At 55.4% G+C, this 21,693-nt stretch overlaps 8 protein-coding genes across 8 annotated transcripts; 4 read left to right on the top strand and 4 right to left on the bottom strand.

The window, feature by feature from the left end:
• Window positions 1–106: 106 nt before the first annotated feature.
• On the bottom strand, window positions 107–2,953 carry SPBR_01315 (heat shock transcription factor; the record flags this gene model as incomplete). Its single annotated transcript, XM_040759626.1, has 1 exon — window positions 107–2,953. The coding sequence occupies one exon, from the start codon at window positions 2,951–2,953 to the stop codon at window positions 107–109; it is 2,847 nt and encodes a 948-aa protein (XP_040619280.1).
• A 1,449-nt stretch (window positions 2,954–4,402) lies between these two features.
• On the bottom strand, window positions 4,403–6,052 carry SPBR_01600 (peptidyl-prolyl cis-trans isomerase SDCCAG10; the record flags this gene model as incomplete). The annotated part of the gene is made up of 1 exon (XM_040759910.1): window positions 4,403–6,052. The coding sequence occupies one exon, from the start codon at window positions 6,050–6,052 to the stop codon at window positions 4,403–4,405; it is 1,650 nt and encodes a 549-aa protein (XP_040619279.1).
• A 597-nt stretch (window positions 6,053–6,649) lies between these two features.
• Window positions 6,650–8,549, top strand: SPBR_01507 (V-type H+-transporting ATPase subunit B; the record flags this gene model as incomplete). The annotated part of the gene is made up of 6 exons (XM_040759817.1): window positions 6,650–6,745; window positions 6,831–6,915; window positions 6,997–7,016; window positions 7,090–7,125; window positions 7,216–7,703; window positions 7,760–8,549. 6 exons carry the CDS (start codon window positions 6,650–6,652, stop codon window positions 8,547–8,549), a joined length of 1,515 nt encoding a protein of 504 aa, XP_040619278.1.
• A 2,958-nt stretch (window positions 8,550–11,507) lies between these two features.
• Window positions 11,508–12,456, top strand: SPBR_01920 (uncharacterized protein; the record flags this gene model as incomplete). Its single annotated transcript, XM_040760230.1, has 4 exons — window positions 11,508–11,610; window positions 11,751–11,854; window positions 11,962–12,039; window positions 12,142–12,456. The coding sequence occupies 4 exons, from the start codon at window positions 11,508–11,510 to the stop codon at window positions 12,454–12,456; spliced, it is 600 nt and encodes a 199-aa protein (XP_040619277.1).
• A 1,977-nt stretch (window positions 12,457–14,433) lies between these two features.
• SPBR_01372 (uncharacterized protein) lies at window positions 14,434–16,886 on the bottom strand (the record flags this gene model as incomplete). The annotated part of the gene is made up of 2 exons (XM_040759683.1): window positions 14,434–15,457; window positions 15,628–16,886. The coding sequence occupies 2 exons, from the start codon at window positions 16,884–16,886 to the stop codon at window positions 14,434–14,436; spliced, it is 2,283 nt and encodes a 760-aa protein (XP_040619276.1).
• A 997-nt stretch (window positions 16,887–17,883) lies between these two features.
• On the top strand, window positions 17,884–18,793 carry SPBR_01940 (DNA-directed RNA polymerase III subunit RPC8; the record flags this gene model as incomplete). Its single annotated transcript, XM_040760250.1, has 5 exons — window positions 17,884–17,895; window positions 18,013–18,208; window positions 18,269–18,355; window positions 18,421–18,484; window positions 18,565–18,793. 5 exons carry the CDS (start codon window positions 17,884–17,886, stop codon window positions 18,791–18,793), a joined length of 588 nt encoding a protein of 195 aa, XP_040619275.1.
• A 341-nt stretch (window positions 18,794–19,134) lies between these two features.
• On the bottom strand, window positions 19,135–20,214 carry SPBR_01857 (uncharacterized protein; the record flags this gene model as incomplete). Its single annotated transcript, XM_040760167.1, has 4 exons — window positions 19,135–19,316; window positions 19,415–19,576; window positions 19,681–20,075; window positions 20,168–20,214. The coding sequence occupies 4 exons, from the start codon at window positions 20,212–20,214 to the stop codon at window positions 19,135–19,137; spliced, it is 786 nt and encodes a 261-aa protein (XP_040619274.1).
• A 445-nt stretch (window positions 20,215–20,659) lies between these two features.
• On the top strand, window positions 20,660–21,559 carry SPBR_01946 (signal peptidase protein complex; the record flags this gene model as incomplete). Its single annotated transcript, XM_040760256.1, has 3 exons — window positions 20,660–20,696; window positions 20,757–21,040; window positions 21,134–21,559. The coding sequence occupies 3 exons, from the start codon at window positions 20,660–20,662 to the stop codon at window positions 21,557–21,559; spliced, it is 747 nt and encodes a 248-aa protein (XP_040619273.1).
• Window positions 21,560–21,693: the final 134 nt, after the last annotated feature.

Below are 21,693 nucleotides of genomic sequence, written 5' to 3'. Positions count from 1 at the left end.
GACCCAGCAGAAGAAATGAAAGCTAGGAAAGGTGAGACCTGACAAAAAAGGCATTTCACCTGCGCAGGACGAGCGAAGAGAAAGCAAAGGGCAATCCATCTACCATCTAGCTCACACGCCGCCGCTTCACGGCCGGATCCGGGCTGCTTCCTCTGCTGAGATCGGTTCGCTGGATCTCTTCTGTCAAAGCCGGACTAGGGGACTTGCCAAAGAGGCCGTGGCCGCCGTCATCGTCGCCATCAGCGCCGTGTCCGTTGTCGGCACTGTTGCTGGGGTTGATGGTGAAGCTGAAGTCGTCCGCAAGAGGGGCAATGCCGCCAGCACCACCAGACACTGGTGCTGCAGAGCCTGCCGTGCCGGCGCCCGCGTTGCCGCCACCCACGAGATCGTCCGTCGCGAAGTTGAAGTCGTCACCAAAGGCGTTTGAGTCAAGGTACTGGCCGAGATCAAAGTATCCCGGGCTCTGCATGCCCGGGTTCGTGCCGCCAACGGAGATGGCGTCCTCGTCAATGCCCGGAACACGCCCCGACGGGCTCAGGGGACCCAGCATCTGCGTCAGGTCGCTGATCTTGGCATTTTGCTCGTCCTGCAGCCGTTGGAGCGCCTCGATCTCGGACTGCGTGTTCGAGATGTCCTGCAGCGACGGCGGCGGCACGGTCTGCACATTGCCGAGAATTGGCGACAGCGATGTGCTGGCGCCATCCGCTGCTGAAAGCATACCCGGCACGTTGTTGGAAGCGCTGCCAGCATTGGTCGCCGGGATCGTCATCGGGACCTGGAGGGACAGGGGCACGCCGCCAGGGCCGGTCATAGGACTCTTCTGGGCCAGGTTCGCGACATTGGGCTGCTGAGGCTGTTGCTGGCCCATATTGCCATTGTTGTTGCCCTGCCCCGACATGAGGCCAATCACCCGGTCCCGTTGATCTGTGCTCATGTTGGCCGGCGTGCCGGCCGCCGCTTCGAGCAGGTCAATCGCAGAACCGGACGCTGGCGTGTTGGCGTTGGTGTCGTTGATGATCCGCATCATGCCTTCCTGCGGGTTGGCTTGCAGCTCGTGCTGCAAATAGGTGTTTTCGCTCGGCGAATCAAAAAGTTCTGTAACCGAGCCCATGGCCGGCTGGTGTCCGGCTTGGCCTACGCTTGTATGACCGTAGCTCGCGCCCACATGTTGCTGCCCGGGTGAAAGGACGGACGACGAGCGTGCGCTGCTCCCGCGGGCACCCGCGCCGCCGCTATTACCGGACGCTTGCGGAGTGGATGCGGTGGTCGAGGAGGCGCTGGGCGCCGGGATCGGGGGCAACAGCCTCTGCTGTCGCTTCATCGGGGGCGTGCTCAGATTGGTTGCCTGAGGCGTCGTTCGCCGTCGGTCAAAATCGTCGGTGAGATCCACGACACTGCCGGTGGGCATCTGGCCATTCGGCAAGATGCTTGCCAGCAGCTCGGTAACGCCCTGGACACCGCCCTGCTCCTCGAGCGACTTGCGGAAGACGTTGGCCAAGAAGTTGAGAATGGCGTTGATCGAGTTTTCGTGGCGCTCGTGCATGTTCTGGAAGAGGCGGGCCTGTTGTTGAAGTTGCGCATTGTCGTACTGCAGTCTCTGCATCACTTTCGAAATCTGGGTCTGCCGCGTCTGCAGCGTGTTGAGCTCGTCCTTGATAATTTGGAAGTCCTTCTTCTGGAGCGGCGCCAACTCGCCGCTGGCGTGACCGTTGGCGTCCAGAGCAACGGCACCACTCGCACCAGTTGCTCCGCCACCACTGGCCCCCAAGAGGTTGCTACCGCCGGCACCGAGCCCCGCGCCGGGCGCCCCGTAGCCGCGTCCTTGCTGGTTGCCCATCCCTTGAATGCTGGCATGGTGCGCCATCTGCGACGGTTCGTCAATGGCCACTTCCTCGTCACTGTCACCGTCACCGTCGTCTTTCTTGCCGCGCTTCGCCTTGCTCCCGCTTTTCGGCTTGTTGATAAGCCACAGTAGATTCGGGTGGCCGCGCCGGAAGTACGGGTTGTAGTACTCGCTGGGGCTCTTGTTCTTCCGCTCGCTCGCCTTCATGGAATTGTCTGACAGGCCGACTCGCTTGTGGAAGCCGTACATGTTAAGCTGGCGGACGAACGACGCATAATTGTTGTGTTTGAAGAGTTCCGGGATGAGTGTCTTTGCAAATTCGTCCTCGTCCAGCACGATGAACGAGTCGCCGTTTTCGGACCAGCGGATCAGCTCCGTATTCTTGGCCTCTTCGAGAAAACTGCTCAGCTTCTGCACAAACGGCGGGATCTGCTTCCGCTTCGCTTGCGAGTCCTTCTTGATACGCTGCGCGCGCTCTTCCAAGACTTCGATGCTCTCGTTCTCGCCGGGCAGGCCCGTGCCTCCATTGCCATTGTTGTTGTTGCTGCTGCTGTTGACGGCAGCGAGATGGCCACCCACACTGTGGTTGAGGCTGGTACTCAGCGCGCCCGCGTCGTCGCCAAAGGCAGACCAGTCCGTGTTCGGATCAAACGCCGGCCGGGCCACAGATGGAACCAGGGCGCGATTGGGTGGCCGGCGAGCAATGGCCGTGGATGTCGGCTGCGGTTGGACCTGGCCTACTTGCTGCACGGCGGGCTGAGGCTGGATATGAAGTTGCTGTGGCTGGGCAGCCTGCAGCGGTAGCTGTTGCGGTTGCTGCTGCTGCTGCTGCTGCTGCTGTTGTTGTTGTTGCTGTTGTTGTTGCTGTTGTTGTTGCTGTTGTTGTTGCTGCTGTTGGCGAAGCTGTTGCTGGAAGAACTGGCCCTGATTGCCCATCATATATGAGTTTGCATTTTGAGCGAGATTGGGGAAACCATCAGGCAGCCCGCCAGACCATTGTAGCAGCTGGTCTTGCTGCGTCGCCGGGTTGAAGCCAGGCTGCCCGTTGCCGGCAACGGGGAAGACGGGCGGATCGCCGGGCGCGGCGCGCTTACGAGGATTCGGCGACATGGCTGCTGGCTATGGGGAGCTGTCGTAACAGAAGTGGAGGAGTGTCCAAGACGTGCAAGCCGTGCAAGGCGCGGAAGTCGTAAGCTTCGAGGGCTGCTGACCGCCTCTGGCTGCTGAAGTCGAGGGATGCACGTCAAGCGACGAACAGGTCGCGATGTGTCGTTATGAGGTCGTCGGACGGGAAGCGTGTGCACCGTAACAGCGTCACAAGATGAATTGAAAGGAAACAGTCGCCGAATGCAACCCGGTGAGATAACCAAGCTGTCAAGGGGCCGTCGTTCGTCCGGAGGCGCGGTCGTCGGTTGGCGCGGTCGCAGATATGCACTCGAAATAATATACTATGAGGATTGAGATCACTTGTGCCGTTCCACGCAAGGATCGGCCGTCACAGTGTTCGTGGGAGACAATGATCGTCTAGTTGCTGGCCGTCTGTCGCAGTCCGTTTGATCGCGATCGAGGGCCTTTCGGGCGCAATCGCTGGCCATCTCTGTTGGGCGCAGCGAATCCGAGGCGGCCGCACGAGGACGTAAATATATTGCACGTACAGGTCGGAAGGGAGGGGGATGGCGGGTCGTCGTATGTCGTGTTGTTGTATCGTGGCTGTTTGCTGTTTTCCTCTTTGATTTTTTTTTTGTCTCTCTTTCGTTTTTCTGTAGCCCGCTAGGGCGTGAGGCTCTATGTCGCTGGCGCATGCAATTGGCGTGCTAAGACACAAAAGCGGGCAGGGCGGCACGCTGACGGCCTTGCTTTCCACTGCGGAGTTGCGCCAGGCCATCCACTGTTGCTCCGTCCGCTACGGCGGCCTGTTCGGGTTACCTACAACTGTAGCGGTCAGAGAACAACATGCTCTTATTCAGTGTCACCGGCCAATCAGAGCGCGCGGTGACAAGCCTGCACATTGGAAAACTTATGCTCCGTATTTTCTGCTGGGCAGCTCTTTCCTCGTGCAGTTTCGCGCTGATACCGTCGTCCGCCCTTTCTGCCTAACTCATTATGCATGTTGCCAACTTTGACAAATTACCTGATCGATCCTTCCGCTGCAGTGGCAGGCGAGCAAGACGGCAGCATGGGAAGTCACGCTCGGCCAACGTGGTCACTATGCTCCTAGGGGAAAAAAAACCGGGACCGGTTAAAGACCCGGGCAGCGATTGCAGTGTTCGGGTCCTGCCGTGGCTCGGAGACGTGCTGTATGGGGCCAACACTCCACTGTAAATCCGTCGGTCACAGCGTCTTTACATTCGACCGAACCCGGTTCCTTTTACGCCCTTGACGCAAATTACGTCTCATTGTCTTGACAGCCTTACCGTAAGACTCTGCGCAATCCTGTAGGCAAACACGTGGCAGGTTGGAAACTTCGAGCACCTTCTAGAATGTAATTTTAACATGCAAATGGGTATTGTTTTTGTACACTATCTTGTAGCCTGCTCCATCTCATGACACGAGATCACATCACCTGGCCCCTCGTCCAGATACTGTTGCTGCCTGTGACAATTTCGCATGTCGTGTCTGGTCCCGATGGCCCCCGGCACGACCGCTGTCCCGCCGCGAGCTGCTCCTCTCCTCTTTGAGCGCGTGCGCCTTCTCGCGCGGGTCGATCACAATCAGCTCCTCCTCGGCCTTCTTTCGGTAGCTCAGGTCCTTGCCCAGCTTGTCGGCCGCGCAGTTGAGCGTGTGGGACATCCAGTCCTCGCCGTCGCTATCACTAACCTGGCCGTCCTCGCCGTTCTTATCCCAGGGCCGACAGCTCTGGCAGTTGGCAATAAAGTGCAGGTCACACACCGTGCCGTCACCCTCGCCCTCGCCCACGTCTGGTCCTGCTGTCGCCGATTGTTCTGGGGGAGGCAATGCGGCCTTGCCGTTTGCTTCCTGTCCTAGCTTGGAGGTGAATTCGTCCAGGGAGCGCAGCGTCTTCTTGTCATGGCTCGACAATCCATTTTTGCGGTCAAACTTCTTGCCGCGCCTCGCATCTGATGGGATTAGACTGTCTAGGGCCGATTTCTTATCCTCCTTTGTGTTTTCTGGCTCCACCGCAACGGTTCGCCGCATCGAGGCCTTGAGAGCAGCAATTTCGGCATTCGTCTTCTCCAGCGCCGTCATCTCTGGTTGTTTCCGCCGCGGTGCAGAGTCCGGGTCGGTTTCGGAGTCGGACACGTGCTTGTCCTTGCCTCTCTTTGAAGACTTTGTTAAGCGCTCTGGAGATGATTTTCCAGAGAGCGTTCGTGAAGGTAATGTTGTCTTGTGGTGGTGTGTGCTTTCTGTGCGTTCCAGCTTTGCATCCTTGTCCTCGGCCTCGTCCTCGTCGTCCTTGTCGAGCTTCGCCCTTTTGCTCTTCCCTCGTGACGACGCCGCCGAATCGCCTTCCAGATCATCCTCGACGTCGTCCCCGAAGCTCAAGAGGTTCTTGTTGACACCCTTTTTGCGCTTTGTCTTTTTCTTCTCGTCCGTTCCTCGTGGCGCGCTTACTGCGCTGTGTCGTGCGTCCCGCTCCGTCTTGCGCATGTCCGAGAACGGGTTGGTCAGGATCTCCGTCCGCGTAATCCGTGTTGGGTACAGCGGCCGCTCACTGCCCTCCTGCACATCGCCTTGGCCGATCTTTGTGAGGTTGTAAATTGTCGGCCCTGCCACGCGGCCAAACACTGTGTTCTTGCCGTTGAGCTCGTCCGTCTTGTCCAGTGTGAAGAAGAACTGGCTACCGTTGGTGTCCGGCTTGCCTTCGTTGGCCATACCCAATAGTCCGCGCCGGTTGAACTTGAGCCGCGTATGGAACTCATCCTTGAAGCCGATGCCGTGCGGTCCTGCGTTGGCGCCGCGGCGCTCGTCCATGGGCCACACGTCCAGGTCGCCCGACAGCGCGCCACCGTCAAAAATCGACTCGCCGCCATTGCCGGTGCCGGTCGGGTCGCCGCCCTGGACAATGAAGCCGGGCACGAGGCGGTGGAAGATGGTGTTGTCGTAGTAGCCGTCGAGACAGTGCTGCAAGAAGTTGCGGCTTGTCAAGGGCGTCTGCTTGGCAAACAGCTCGATGGCGATCTCGCCGCTGGTCGTGTGCAGAACGAGCGACGCCGTCGGTTGCGGCTCCGTGTCGTAAAACGTCGACATGGCTGTCAAAGTGTTGGGCGCTGCGAAGGTGGACAGAATGTCGCGACTTTCGACGTTCTCCCAAAACGTGTTTCAATAGCTATTCCAGGCACAATTTCGTATAAACTTCACTTTTAGCCACTGGGTGCGGTTACAACGGGCCTAAACTTGTCAAAGCGGCAAAGTCGATCACGTGCACGTGACATCGTCCAACCGAGAGTCCAGCAGGCAGACGGTCAGTCCGTAGCTGCTAAGCTGCTGTGGTGCAATTCTGGGTTAACCCGAACCAGCAAGGAGCTTGGGACGTTTCTTGCCTTGGCCCCTCGCAAGCCACACCTTCACTCCAAAAGTCCCGCACCCCATCTACTCAGCCATTCCTATCGGCCGGCATCAACCACACTCTGCACTGACAGCCGACTGCTAACGATAGCTGTTGCCTCGCTCCTTCCTCAGTCACCTCTTGCTTATTTTCGTCGGACCCGCTGCCAACGCCGCTCGACTCCCTCTCTCGGCCTCTCAGCGACATCCGTCACCAGCTCCTCAGCCTCTTCTTTTCCTCTCCCTTCGTCATTCCGTGGTTTGGCCTCCCGCCAACCGACACCCACGACTGCCAGCACCATGGACCCTCGCGTTTCCTCCTCGTTCAACATCAACCCGCACATCACCTACAACACCGTTGGCGGTGCCAATGGCCCTTTGGTTATTCTCGACAATGTCCGTCTTTGTTCTTCCTCTTATTCATGCCTCATTTCGAGTGCTGCCTCGACATGGACATTTGGCTGACTTGTGAACTGTCTAGGTCAAAAACCCCCGCTACAACGAGATTGTCAATCTGACGCTGCCCGATGGCTCCGTCCGCGCTGGCCAGGTCCTTGAGGCCAGAGGTATGTTGCTAATTTACGCTGTGACGATGTCTTTCTGGGAGGCTGGGCATATGTGCTAACGGGTCGTTTCTCCCATCCCAGGCAGCCGCGCTGTTGTCCAGGTACGACGATGGCATCGATAGATCTCAGCGAGTTCGATCTTGCAATATCCAGGGTGCATGCTAATGACTGCAGGTGTTTGAGGGTACTACTGGTGTAGATGTGAAGAAGGTACGTTGGCATCAGACGGCATCAAGACTGCTACCCAATTTGTCTTTCTCAATGGCACATGTCCAGCCCTAACGTAGCTTCTCTCGACAGACCAAGGTCGAGTTCACCGGCGAGAGCTTCAAGCTCGGCGTCTCCGAAGACATGCTGGGCCGTATCTTTGACGGTTCTGGCCGCGCCATCGACAAGGGACCCAAGGTGCTAGCCGAAGAGTACCTTGACATCAACGGTAGTCCCATCAACCCCTACTCGCGCGTCTACCCCGAGGAGATGATCTCGACCGGTATCTCGGCCATCGACACCATGAACTCGATTGCCCGTGGCCAGAAGATCCCCATCTTCTCCGCCTCCGGTTTACCACACAACGAGATTGCTGCCCAGATTTGTCGCCAAGCCGGCCTGGTGCAGCGCGAAGGTGTCACCAACAAGGGTGTGCACGACGGACACGAGGAGAACTTCTCCATTGTCTTCGCCGCCATGGGTGTTAACTTGGAGACGGCTCGCTTCTTCACCCGCGATTTTGAGGAGAACGGCAGTTTGGAGCGTGTCACGCTTTTCCTGAACCTTGCCAACGATCCTACGTGCGTTCCATGCCCTTTTGTTTTATTTTTCGTCATACAGGAAGCTAACAAATTAGGATCGAACGTATCATCACACCCCGCCTAGCCCTGACGACCGCCGAGTACTACGCCTACCAGCTCGAGAAACACGTCCTCGTTATTCTGACCGATCTGACGTCCTACTGCGATGCCCTGCGTGAGGTGTCTGCCGCCCGCGAGGAGGTGCCCGGACGTCGTGGTTACCCCGGTTACATGTACACGGATTTGTCCACCATTTACGAACGTGCCGGCCGTGTCGAGGGCCGCAACGGTTCCATTACGCAGATCCCCATTCTGACCATGCCCAACGACGATATTACTCACCCCATCCCCGATCTGACGGGATACATTACCGAGGGCCAGATCTTTGTTGACCGCGCGCTGTACAACCGTGGCATCTATCCGCCCATCAACGTGCTGCCGTCGCTTTCACGTCTGATGAAGTCGGCCATTGGCGAGGGCATGACGCGCAAGGACCACGGTGACGTGTCGAACCAGCTGTACGCCAAGTACGCCATTGGTCGTGACGCGGCGGCCATGAAGGCTGTCGTCGGTGAAGAGGCGCTGTCGGCCGAGGATAAGTTGTCGCTCGAGTTCCTGGACAAGTTTGAGCGCCAGTTCATCAGCCAGGGCCAGTACGAGTCGCGCACAATCTATGAGTCGCTGGATCTAGCGTGGAGCCTGCTGCGGATCTACCGCAAGGACATGCTGAACCGTATCCCGGCCAAGGTTATCAACGAGTACTACCAGAGAACGGCGGAGCGCAAGGGCAAGGCAAAGGCGGACAACAAGCCGGCGCCGGAGGAGGAGAACCTCATTGACGCATAAGCGCATTCGAGCACTTGTGTTTTGTATTTTCTACCACCCGCCTCCCAACAACCATATATAATACGGTGCGCGTGCTCTGATGGAGAAAGGCGGGTGAGGAGGGAATGAAGCCCACTCACTCTGCTGGGTGTCGTCTCTCGTAGTTCGGTCTCTTTGTTGCATTTACCCTTTATCATTTATTCACTGCCCTGGTTTTGACGCTCGCTTGCTCTTCGTTGGTGTCTCGATATCGGTGATGTTCTTGGAGGAGGAATCGGGGATGTATATGCCGGTTAAGAGTATATTTGCATGTGCTTCTGGCCAGTGTCTACTTTCCTCATACGATGCAGAGAGACAGGCAGGATGCCATTGTTTATGTTCATTTTTGTATAGGCTGTTTTCAACGTCCATATTGCTCCATGCTCGCACAGATTAGACTATTTCATATGACATACATTACTCACCTTTTTTTTCTTTTTTTAGCTGAGGTCGCGCTATGCTCAGGGCATCGTTTTGCCACTTGGAATCAGAATATCGAGTACTACAACTTTGCATGTTGGCAAGGCTGAGCGTGAAAGCGAAGCCCCGTCAAATCAGATTGGACCTGCACCTTTTATGGGGCGTTGCCGCTGTTCATATAACATTAAGATCAATATGACAAAACTGAGCAACGAAAGACACGACGAGGGAGACGGCGGGATAGACAGATAAACCTCGAACACCGGTCTGAGCAGAAAAATGCTCAGAACAAAAGATGTGCGGATTGAGTGACGGCCCCACCGGGAAAAAGTAATGATTGACCCTGGCTTTCGGACTCCAGCGATGACCTCACGATGGATTCGAAGAACCCAAGTTCAGAGAACTCCCAAGCTGTTCGTCTCGGCTAGCACTAGGTCAAAAGAAAGTAGTAGCGACAATGTAAAGGATTCAAAATATCATTGTGGATAAGAAGGTAAGATACAAATCAGCAAGGCACGTCCAGTTGGCGTCGGAAGGCTGCGAACAGCCAATGTCTTACTTGGATGAATAATGCACTTGTTGGTGACCCAGCAACATTTGCGACCTTCTCTGACTGTTTACGCGACAATCCTTGGCTCATCACACCGCCAAACCAACAGAAATACTCGCACATCGCATGAGACGTGTGACAATCCCACAAACCAAAGAACCGCCGTGCCTGTGCAGGTGGCGAAAGGGGTACCATTTCGGAGCTAATCAAGGGCCAATACGAGAAATATATATATATATTTAATGACGATAAGCAAGCTTGGGAGCTACTAGCTACGGCATATAAAGGACCGTGAGGGGAAAACGGACGGCGAGATCGTGGAGCGCATGTTCGTACATTCGACAACTGTACCTACGGTTGCTTGTGTTTCCGAACCGGGAAAAGATACAACGTACTTCTGTGGGCGTGAAGTACCTGAAATGGTGCAACTGCGCATTGTGACTGGTGCGTGACTCGTGTTACTTCGTTGATATGTGGCTGGCGCCTTCCAACAACAAGGTATCAGCTTGTGGAGGTGAGAAGGAATGGACTAGAGGGAAGGAACGTCGCGGACGCTTCTGCACGCTGACGCAAGTGGAGTTTGCGTTTTAAAACTGGAGACACGGCTTGAAGTGTGCCGGAAGAAAACGAGCGAACGAACGAAAGCGGCGAAAATCGCAATAGGAGCGAAGAAAAAGTAAGGAAAACGAGGCGCAAAAGTGGAAGATGAAAATTGAAGAGGCTGGACTTAAGAGGAATCAGAGGCACATCCTAGAAATGGAAGACCAGCTTAACTATCCCACAGCTGTGCCTCCGTCGTGCCTTCCTCATGTGAGACCAATTGGCCCGTTTGCGGTTGTTTGGCATTGCAGGAAGCCGCGATAGGCCTGAACCAGGCTGTATTATATTATCAGCTTATCAGCGACGGTATTATTATGGGAAACACACGAGACACAACGTTTTGAGAGCTGCGCGTTGGCCCTTCCAACAGGATATGACGCCCCGGTAAAGAACCTTAGGCATTTCACGGAAGAAAAGACGCAAAAGAGGAGCAACGAGCAAGACCTGGTCTTGGCCTGTTCATCTCGCTGCCCTTTTTACTCTTGGCGTTTCGCCCTCACGCTCATACTTCTGCTCGCTATTTCCTCTCCTTCTGATTTTGTCTGGCGAGGTCCCATTGGACTAGGTCGCTTCTGGCTTAGCGGCGCAGCTATCCTACAAGGCCGATTAGTCTTGTCACACTTTTCTGTTGATGCACTCTGGTCTAGTCATGTTTGCGCGGTCGCCCTTTCCACAATCCCTACCATTCCCGCATCTCCAGAGGATTTTGGTGTCGCAAAACCACCTGTTATTCCCTCTTTGGTACAAGCTGCAATATGCGGCGCAGGTCTGATACCTGCCACCTGCACTGTCCGTACCTGCCTCCGGTATCTTAGCTCGTCTTGCTCCCTACCACAATGGGTCGCATGTGTGTGCCACTGCAGAAAACAGAAACGGAAAGTAGCTCCTTTCTTGCTCCCTTGTTGCTGTTGCCCTTTTCTTGGCGGCTTGTTGCTGCACTCTGACTATCGCGAGCTGTCGTGGTTGCCCCCGTAATGCCCACACAAAGCATTCCCTCCCCACCCGGCAGCTCGGCCTGAAATGCCTTAACCTTTTCTATCGTGTGCCTGTGCCTGTCCTCACCCACCACCCCTTCATTGCCCATCGCTCCTTCCCGTTCCTGTGCCTGTCGCCCCTTCCCAAATTGCCCCCAAAACAAATTAAATCATCGCATACTCCCCCAGTCTCAAACCCTCTTTCCCTTTGTTTCCCTTCTCTTCCCTCTTGTCCTCTCCTGCTGTCCTCCTTCCACCCCGTTTGTAAATATATTCCAATTACTGCATTGAAGCTTTTGACAAGCCGAAATAGTATCACGTCTTCTTTCTTCTTCTTTTTTTTCGGTTTCGTCTTTTCACCACATTTCGTCTCCTTCGCCCTTCACAACAGCAAAAATGCGCAACTCGGTCGTGTTTGTCGCGCTCTCTGCGCTCGGTGCCGTCAATGCCGTCAAGAACTTCACCATTGATCCCTCGGCTGTTCCTCTAACGCTGCGGTGTATGTTTTCCCTCTGTTTCCTCTTACTCGTCCCTCTCTCTGCAGGCCGCTTTTGCGCGCCCTTCGCTATGGCGAAATTGTCACTCCGCCGTGACTTAACGATGACTTTGTTGCCTCGCCTTTTGATCTGCACACAGTAGCTAACATGTTATTTCGCCATCCACCAGCGAACTGGTGTTCTGCACAGGGCAACACGTGCTCGACGCTTTGTGACGGCAACCCCAAGGCCAACAGCTGTGACCCCGTACGTCGCGGCCCAGTCTCCCCCTTGCACCCGGACTGGCGCAGCCCAGCCCGGTCGGCTATGCTTTGTATTCGAGAATTACCAATTGTGCTGACATTCCGATACAGAACTTGTTGACCTTCAACTGTCTGTGCCAGAACGGCACCGCCCCCGGCCTCGAGTACTACACGCAGACTCTGCCTACCGTATGTCTTCTCGCGCTATCCTGGCGTAGCAATGGCTACCCGTCTCGTATTGCGACTCGATCGTTGAATTTGCGTGACTGACTCTTTCCCCCGCCCGTATAGTTCATCTGCCAGGAAGCTTACTCTGAGTGCAACGCAGCCAACGTTGGCAACGCCCAGGCCCAGAAGAACTGCACGACTAGCATTCAGGACCAGTGCGGTTCTCTCAACCCGGACAACTACACTGCTGTTGCTGCAAGCTCCTCTGCCCCGACGACCAGTGCCACAGCTACTGACAAGGGCGCGTCGGCTTCAGCTACTAACACTCCTGCGCCGAGCTCGACCAAGTCCGCGAACGGCGCCATGCCCACGGCCGTTGGCCACCTCGGCAACGGTGCCGCCGCTGTGGCTCTGGGCCTGTTTGCTTACCTCCTGTAAAGGGACAGCCTTGCAACCCCATTCAGAACTCCAAAATTAAAATATCAAAACACAGTGTGGCAGCACAACATGAGGAAACAAATGAAATTGGAGTGACTCTGGCATACCGCGATACACCTACCCCTGGGCTGGGTAGCTGGGCGACGCCACGATGTACTCGTTTCCCTGTCGCATTTTGCCATTTTGATTCTCTCCCAACCTTTCCTCATCTTCTTTATCATTCGACACTTTGATCGACTTGATGTCTTTTATGCACTCTTGTGCTCTATTTCTTTTTTTCAACATTTACGCCCACGTACTCGAAGGGGTGCCGGTCCAACCAAACCCGCAGTGCTTGCACGCGGTATTAATACTACCACCGACGAGGAGACGACGCTGACGAAGACACGGCGGAGGGCTTGTTTGATTTTATAAGCGAAGGGATGGAGGGAACGGTAGAAGGGCAGGGAAGGATGGCGACGATAATTAGCATGATGGATGATGGTGAGGCTCCGTGTCTTGTTTTTTCTCATGACCGGATCTGGCTGAAGGCGTACCGTAAGGCGAAGGCTTTGATAGTGTGCATAGGTTACCCCTATTTGTTTATTTATTTTGATGCGCGTCGCGTGTTTTGATTTTCGGTGCTTTCTTTCCAATCAGCACGGCGCAGGGGGAGAGTTGAAGCAGAGAAGGATGTGTTTTATTCAAGCATTATAGCAAGTCAAACGTACATGAGTACATGTATATGCTTGTCTCGCACGTGTCCCTTGTAGTACGTAAAACAGGCCGACGAGTGAGCTGCGGAAATACCAGAAGAAATACCAGCAATCTGGGAGAAAAAATGAAAATGAAAGAAAAGTATCATGCAGACTTGCCCTTACCCATGGAATGCAGTCGCAGTATGTCGTACATGCAATGCGGCCGCTGCCGTCTTGGCACGGAGACAACCATCGCCTTAGGAGGGATTGAAATCCGTCAATAGAATGTTGTACTTACACAAGCCTTAGCCATACGAGCTGGTACAATGTATTTCCAACTTTTTTTTATCTCCCTTGGACGTTTCTTGGCTGGATTTGTATTTATCTATTTGTTTTGATCCCACGCTGGTGTGTCAGGGATGATCCTGTCAAAAAACTGGGATGTACCGCACGTGTTTTTCTGGAGATGCAAAGTGTCCTCGACAAATAAAAGAGGATCTGGACAACAAGTTGAACAACGATCGACACAACATCCCGAGCCAACAACCAGGTTTTTCGGGCGTTATCCAGTTATCCACTTCTTCTTTTGGTGTTCCATCCATGTTTATCCACGTGCATTCTTTAAGGTTAAATCGACGTCCCACTATCCGATCTCTCAAAGAGACGACGTGGCTTGCCAGATCCAGCTTTATAAGTCTCCCAAGGCAGTTTTTTACCCTTGTCTACATATTATTGCTGCTATTTTGATCTTTATTTTGGTCCATCTTTTGCAATTGTCATGAAGAAAAAGGCAAATTGTCCTCGATACGGCTGGCCAGCCATCTTGGCCAACCAACCTAGAAATAATAATGCCATGGAGAGAATATAGATACTGAGACACTTGTATTCCGTTGGGGAGTCCACCAAGGCAGTGCGTAGGTAGAATTATTACTTTGGTATTATTACATCCATCGTATAAAAGCAATCGAAGTAGGAAGGGACAGAGCAACACAAACCTCATCAAAAGGAACATGAAGGCCCCATTTTCTGGTCCTTTATAGACCTCACACTTGTTTGACGATTAACTCCTTTTGGGAATGCACTATAAAGGATAAAGAGAATGTTGACACCCGATTAAAGATATAAGTACAACAAATCACGAAACAGACAAATGAAAAACAATAGAAACAACAAGATCAAGCAATGCTCATGATACAGGGCAACATATAAACGGAACAGGGGACTGCGTAAAAGGTAAAGAGTGTGCCACTGCACCTCTACCTCGAAGAAACCGGAGGATACACGTAATTTATGTGCTCGCTCAAGACTCCTCCGACTTCACGCCAGTGTTGCCAAACCCACTAAGATCCCAGCCTTGATAGCGCACGGTCGGAGCAGACGAAGCAGATCCCGCAGCAGCGCCGGCGTCAGACTGTGCCGGCTGCGGCGGGGGCTGCTGTTGCTGCTGCTGCTGGTGTTTCTTGCCCAGAGACGGGGCAGCCGGCAAGCTCGCGGCGCCCGACTCTGGCTTGGTGGTGCTTTTGCCGGGACTGGTGGGTGCGACACTCTGCGTCTTGGACGACGCGCCCGACTGGCCCGGACCAGGTGTGCCACCGCCGGACCCTGCGGTTTGTGCAAGAGGGGCGCTGGCGCCAGACATCATGCCCTTCTCCTTGAGGTACTGCAGGGTCTTGACGATGGTCAGATCCTCCTGGTCCTTGTCGTTGAGCACGAGTCGCTGGCGCAGCGTCATACGCCCGCCGTTGCGCTCGCGCTCCTGCAGCGCGGCCTCGCGCACCGCCGGATCGTGCACAAAGCGGCACTTGCCCTTTTTGCCACACGTGCCACCGGTCGAGTAGTACTTGCAGTGCTTTGTGGGATCGGCCTTCTTCGCGGCCGGTGGGATCACGCCTTTGGCCGCGGCCGCCGCTGCTGCTGCAGCCACAGACGCTGCCGTCTCGGTGCGGATGGGTACGGCCTCGGGTGCATCATCGTCCGATCCAAGCTTGGAGTCTAGCGATGCGTCCGAGTCGGCGCCATCGCCATTGCCCTCCACATCGCGCATCTCATCACCCTCATCCTGCTGCTCGCGCTTTCGCTTGATGCTGGACTCGACCTTTTCCAGCTGCTTGCGCAGTCTCTCCGCCTTTTGCTGCTGGCGCTCCAAGGCCGTCAGGCCCGCCACACTTTTGGCACCATGCGACGCAACAGCCGCAGACTCGGCCTTGGCGCCATCCTCTGGTTTGCTGTTGCCTGCATCGTTTCCTGCAAGTTTCGCCTTCACGCGTTCCTTGGTGGGGAAGTTACTTCGCCGCTCAGCGATCCATGCGGCAATGTCGACCGGGCTGTCTTGTTAATAACGTGTATGTGACAAAATAGTAATAGAGACGTAATATAGCAGACAGTAGGCCAAGAAAGGACAAGCACTGTGCCTTTTCTTCACGTGCGGCTTTTCAGCAGCAAACAAAATAGAAAACAGATCAAAGAAAACAAAAACAAGGGGAGGGAGGCCTACTTTGGAGCATCGGGACCGATCAATTCAACCAACTTGGCCTCTTCATCATCTTCTTCTTCGTCTGACTCTTCACCCGGCGTGAGGCCGAGTGTGTTCGTCTTACGCTTCTTCTTCTTGCCAGCCGAGGCAGCATCAGGCTTCTGATGATTGTTGGAGTGCGGATGGGTGGTATGTGGTGCACCGGCGTGACTGGTACTGTTGTGCTTTTTGTACCGCATCTTGTTGTCAGCAAACCCACCGCGGCCACCGCGATGGGAGTTGTTATGAAACCCACCCCGCTGGTGGTGGCGGTTGTTCTGGTTGTTATAGTAAGGATCATAGTGCTGCGGCGGGCCGACAGGGCCACCGTGACCGCCTGGGCCTGTTGGTGGGTAGCTTTGGTACGGGGCACCATTGTAGCCGGACGGACCCGACGGAGGCTGCGGCGGTACTCCTCCTTGCGGGGCCGCATATGGCGGTGGTTGGTAACCCCCGCTGCTCACTGGAGCTGGCGATCCGGCACCCGGGCGGTGCTGTGAACCGCCATTCTCAAAACCAATACGGATGGGCGGACCCATCATATGGGCCTTCGATCCGCCACCCCGAGACTCATGGTGGTAACCACCTCCTCCACGGCCTCGGCCGCTATAATGCCCGCTGTATCCTCCATTCTGTCCGCCAGGCCCGCTCCACTGCTGCGAAGGGGGAGCGCTCGGTTGTTGGTACTGGTGATTGTACGGTGTCTGAGAGGAAGCCGGGCCGCTGGGGGGTCCGTACGGAGGCTGCTGCCCATACGAGCCCTGATGCTGGGCAGGCGACTGGGCCTGAGGGGGCTGCTGAGGGTAGCCCTGCGGCGCGTGCTGCGCATGCTGTGGGTGCTGTGCGTAGTATCCTTGTGGTGGCGGTGCATGGTGCTGGACAGACGGTTCGTGGGACCACTGGTGCTGCTGCTGCGACGGAGGCTGTTGTGACGGTCCGCCATAGGATGCCGGCGCGCTGTGTGGAGTAGAAGCACCATAGTGGCTCTGCTGGCCGTACTGTTGCGGGCCTTGCGATCCATAGCCATACCCCTGCTGAGCATGATGTTCGCTGCCACCTCCTTGTCCTGCATGTCCACCTCCGCGGCCTCCATAGTATCCTCCGCCGCGACCGCCACGAGGCGAGGGACCGCTGTGGGACGGGCCTTGCTGGTAGGTAGAGGGGTATTGGTGTCCGTAGCCTCCGGACGCCTGTGACGACGACGGTGGCGGCGGCGGAGGACCGTATCCGTAGGATGACATCGTCGATGTGCTAGGAGAAGGACAGAGCGGGAGAGGCAAGGAACGAATAGAAGAAAACGCAAACGGAAGAGAGTAGAGAAAACACACAAAAATGGCCGAGGGAGTTCAACACTACGTTGAGATGCGGAGTCTGAATCACATGAATTAGGCGGCTAGCCACATGTGACTCGATGACGCCGGATACGACAAACAAAGTCGACTGTGTGTCTTGCGCAACGCGGTTACCACCCAACGAAATGGGCGGGTCAATGGAATAAGTGTGCAGCTGTGCAGTAGTGAGATCGACAATCGAAGTGGCGGGTGCTGGAAAGGGGTAGCAACTGAAAGAGCCCGAATACTGGCACCAGGACTGCTCTGACACCAAAGACTCGAACGGAATAGAAGCAAAGAGTGTTGATGAGAAGAGGACGATTCGATGATCTCGACGGCCGTCAGGAAAAAGTCAGGAGGGAACAAAGGCAAAAATAACTGGCGAGGCAAAAACGAAGATTCCGGATGTCCACGAAGGGAAGAAAAGTCTTTGGCTGATTATGGGATGAAATAAACTCTAGGGAAGGAAGTTCGTCGACTGAAGATGGGCGAGAGATGGGATCGTGACTGTCGAGGATCCACAAGGAAACGGGCGTTGCTGCGAGATACCCAAATCGCGAGATTGAAGGACGGAAAGTTCCCGACAGGAATTCTGTCGTCTCGAGTCCGTCCCGTTTGTGGCAGAAACGCGTCAAAGGCGGTCAACGACGGATTACATAACGCGGCAGAATTGCGAGGACGTCACCCCAAAATATAGTGCCTTAGCAGCTATAGCTCCACTGTAACTGTTTTTTTGTCGTCCCCCTCCGAAAATGACGATATCCTCGCCTGGTTGCTGAACAACCTTCCCGTTTTCTCGAGCCCAGTGGACAGTTTGGTACAAGTTGGAGCCTCTACGATCTCGGATCGACATACACATAGTTTATCAAGACAAAGGCACCTGCAGCTCCTCAGAACACCTGGCGACATGTTTATTCTCGTGAGTAAACGCCGTGATCTACGCTTTGTATTGACGTTGGAATATGGAACGCCCATGCAGCCGGGAAGAAGGGAGCGCAAGAGGCAGAGAGCGCTTGTACTGACTGGCCTTTTTCAGACAAAAATTGCCGACTTGGTCCGGATAGACCCAAACGACTTCTCCAAAAGGAGTATCCATGCCATCGAGGACAACATCAATGCCAAGTATGCCAACAAGGTGATCCAGAAGATTGGCCTTTGCATCTGCCTCTATGACCTATTATGGACCTCAGAAGGCCTCATCGGTCACGGTGACGGCTTCGTTAACGTCAATGGTAAGTAAAAGCGCCTCTCGTCGACTGCCTTCCGTCCTCTTCTAACGTGCGTGCCCTCAGTCGAATTCCGCCTTGTCGTTTTTCACCCGTTCAAGGGCGAAGTGATGTTTGCCCGCATCAGCAGCTGCAGTCCTAATGGCATTCACTGTATGTCGGATCCATCCATTTGGCTGTGGTCAGCTTGATTCAGCAACAACTAACTCTGCCTCTAGTGCGCACCGACTTTTTCGACGACATCCTTGTCCCCTATGACGAGCTGCCGGACGAGGCAGAATAGTAAGTTTCTCTTCCGTATCAACGAGGGCGCCCGGTCCGATCGACGGACGTATAGAATCGTTGCTCACACCTTCCAACAGCGACATGAACCAGCAGCTGTGGGTGTGGAACATTGACGACACGCGCATGTACTACGACAACCACGAAATGGTGCGGTTCCGCGTCATTGACGAGGAGTGGCACGACCAGACGCCCACGAAGCCTATCGAGCGTGGTGAGGAGCCTGACGAACGCCGCAATCCGCCATATCGCATCCGCGGAAGCATGAAAGACCCCGGTCTCGGCGTGTGCATCTGGTGGGACGAGTGAGCCGGGGCACAAAAGACGATCGACACGACGATGTCCCGAAACCGCCGACCGGACAACGGAGCCACAACGGCTGGCGACCCAGGAAGCCTGGCATCCACACCAGACATGGCCACCAGCCAAGGACCAGATGATGCGCAGAATGTCCAAAAGAAAAAGAAGAAAAAAAGTGAAAGAGCTCCTTTGGGGGCGATCTATATGCGATATTTCTGGCCTTCGACTCTCTGCCCCGGATTTTCCCATGTTGCCCCAAATCCCTGATTTTCCATCCTCTCATTTCCCTATGTACATAGACCATCTTTTCTCTACCCTGTTCTCTTTCAGACAACAGGAGGTCCGTTCTACTATGCCTTGGTGGCTCGGCTGAGCAGCCGCTGCTCCACGTTGTCCAGCACCGAGTAGTGCTCCACGACGGCGAGGTTCTCGACCTCGGCCAGGAACTGCTTGTCCGGGTCCTGGCCAGGAGCACCCATCTGGGGCATCTGGGGCCCCATCTGGCCCATCTGCTGCGCCATTTGGCTGGCGGCTGTACATTGTTAGGAACATGGATGGCACCACGAAGACAAAGGGACGTCAAAAGACAGGAGAGACACAAGAGACACAAGAGACACGAAAGACACATACCGTTCTCGTTTCCGAGGAGGAAGTTGAACACGGACTGCAGGCCGAAAATGCACAAGAAGTACCAGCTGATGCTCGACATCCAGCGCGCGTCCATGTCCCGCGTGGCGACACCAGCCTGAAGCATGCTCTTGAACTTGATAGTCAAGGGAAAGGGGAGTTTCACTATATAGTTAGCAGGTGTACCGTCACAAGGATTTTTTTTAAAAAAATAAAAAGAAAAAATCAAAAGGTCGCATCCAAACACCAAGTCACAAAAATGAACGCACTGATAACGTATCCGCTGAAAAAGGCATTGATCCAGCTCATAATCAGCGTGTTGGGAATGATCATGGCCATGTTGCCCTTCATCATGCCCATCATGCCGTCCATGGCGTTGGGGTCCGTCATCGGGTTCGGCGGCGCCTGGCCGCGGTTCTCGGGCGCCTTGAGGTAGGCGCCGGACTCGTAGGCTGCCACGAGGTGGTCGCGGCGTGTGTTGAAGGAGCGGCCCGACAGCACGTGGTGGTTGGTGCGGACGTTGACGCCGTGCACCATGGAGCGCTGTTCGCGGAGAGCGCGCTGCTCGACCTTTTTGGGCGCCGTGGCCATGAGCACATTGGCGTAGTGGCGCAGGACACCGGTGAGGATCATGACAATGGTAATCGGGAAGAGGATCCAGTACCTAAAGAGTTAGCAGGTGGTCCGGCATCGACACGAAGAGAGTGCTGAAGGTCGAGGAAGAGGGGAGAGCAAAAAGGAGAGGGGATGACGAACAGAAGCTGGGGATCCCGCGGGATCGACTGGACGGGGACCTGCGACATGGTGGGCAACGGGAACTTGGAAAATATCTTGAGTCTAAGCGATGGGCGATGCGCTGGGGTGTGGCGACGGAGGACGGGCAACGTTCGTGACGAGGCTGTTCATATGTCCCGTTTCGCTGGACATTATAAACAGGCAGGAAAAAGGAGCTTTGGCAATTGGGGGACATTGGCGACCGGCAGGCCACTGTGGCTTGCGTTGTGGGAGCCACACGCAGGGGCCGACACGCTAAAGTGGCAGCCGCCAGCGACGGGTACAGCAACCTAATTAGTGGGGCGCGTCAATTGGAGCTGTGCCGTCTGCTCTCTCCGCGACGCATCAAAGTAGCCACATCTCTCCAAATTGCTGCCGACGTGTTCGCGATCGCCATCCACGACATAACATAACGGTAGACGGCATTCTCGACCACCGCGAACCACCAGCACTTCCGTAACTCCCACAGCCGCCATGTCGCAAGAAAAGATCTCCGTCTACAATCTGGCGGGTACGTGCTTTTAGCCTCTTCCCACCGCCAAGGAACCATTGCTAACAACATCCTGCGCAGACCTCAAGAACACGTCCGACGATGCCATTCCCAACTACCTCAACTCTCTGCGATTTGTCCAGTCGCACCGCCTGACCGATGTGCGCCTTGCCCTCGGCTACGGCGCCCTGGCTGTCGCCGTCGCCTGTTTCCTGTGGGACTACAAGCTCGGCTTCGACAGCACCAAGTACTACTCGGCTCTCGCCGTCCTCGTCTACATGGCGCTCAACGTCGCCCTGACCTATTGGTCGCGCTACGTCGAGGGCGCCACCGTCTATGTCGGCACGTCGCCCAGTGGCGAAACCGTACGTCTCTTATCCTTTTTGGCCTCGCTTCGCTCGCTTGGGAAATGTGATTGCGCTTGCGATTGCGAATGCTCGTGCTAATGCTGCCTCCAGATTACCATTGCCACGTCCGTCGAAAAGTACACACCCGTCTACAATGTCGACATCACCATCACGTCCAAGTCCAAGGCTGTGGCCCAAAAGATCGCCGTCTCCCGCCCATTTTCCGAGTGGTTCGACAGCGCCGGCAGCTTCATTGCCGCTCCTTTCCAGGCCGTCCTTGCGACCGCTGTCCCGGCCATTGGCCAGGCCGACCCGAGACGCGTGGCCAGCGTTGCCCCTGCTACGGAAGCGTCGGCAGCACCAGCACCAGCACCAGCAACTTCGTCACAAGCCGCCTACAGTCCGGCCGTGCTGGAAATGTTGGCAGCCGGAGCAGCTGCCGACGCAAGCGAGAGCGACTCTGGCGTTGCGACGGCCACAGGGACGGCTGGCAAGAAGAGTGGTAAGCGCAGAAAGGCAGCGCCCAAGGCGGCATGAGGATGTGAAAGCGAGGGAGGTGTTGCTAGGATAGTAGCAGGTCATGTCTTTTCTTGTAAACAACATCCTGTGACGGGTTCACAAGTATGTTTATGTCCGATCACATCTCCAGATTTTTTGTTAGGCTTCATCAA

Source organism: Sporothrix brasiliensis (assembly GCF_000820605.1).
Source record: "Sporothrix brasiliensis 5110 chromosome Unknown Cont18, whole genome shotgun sequence".
NCBI lineage: Eukaryota > Fungi > Ascomycota > Sordariomycetes > Ophiostomatales > Ophiostomataceae > Sporothrix > Sporothrix brasiliensis.
This window is presented reverse-complemented; position numbering and strand designations above follow the sequence as displayed.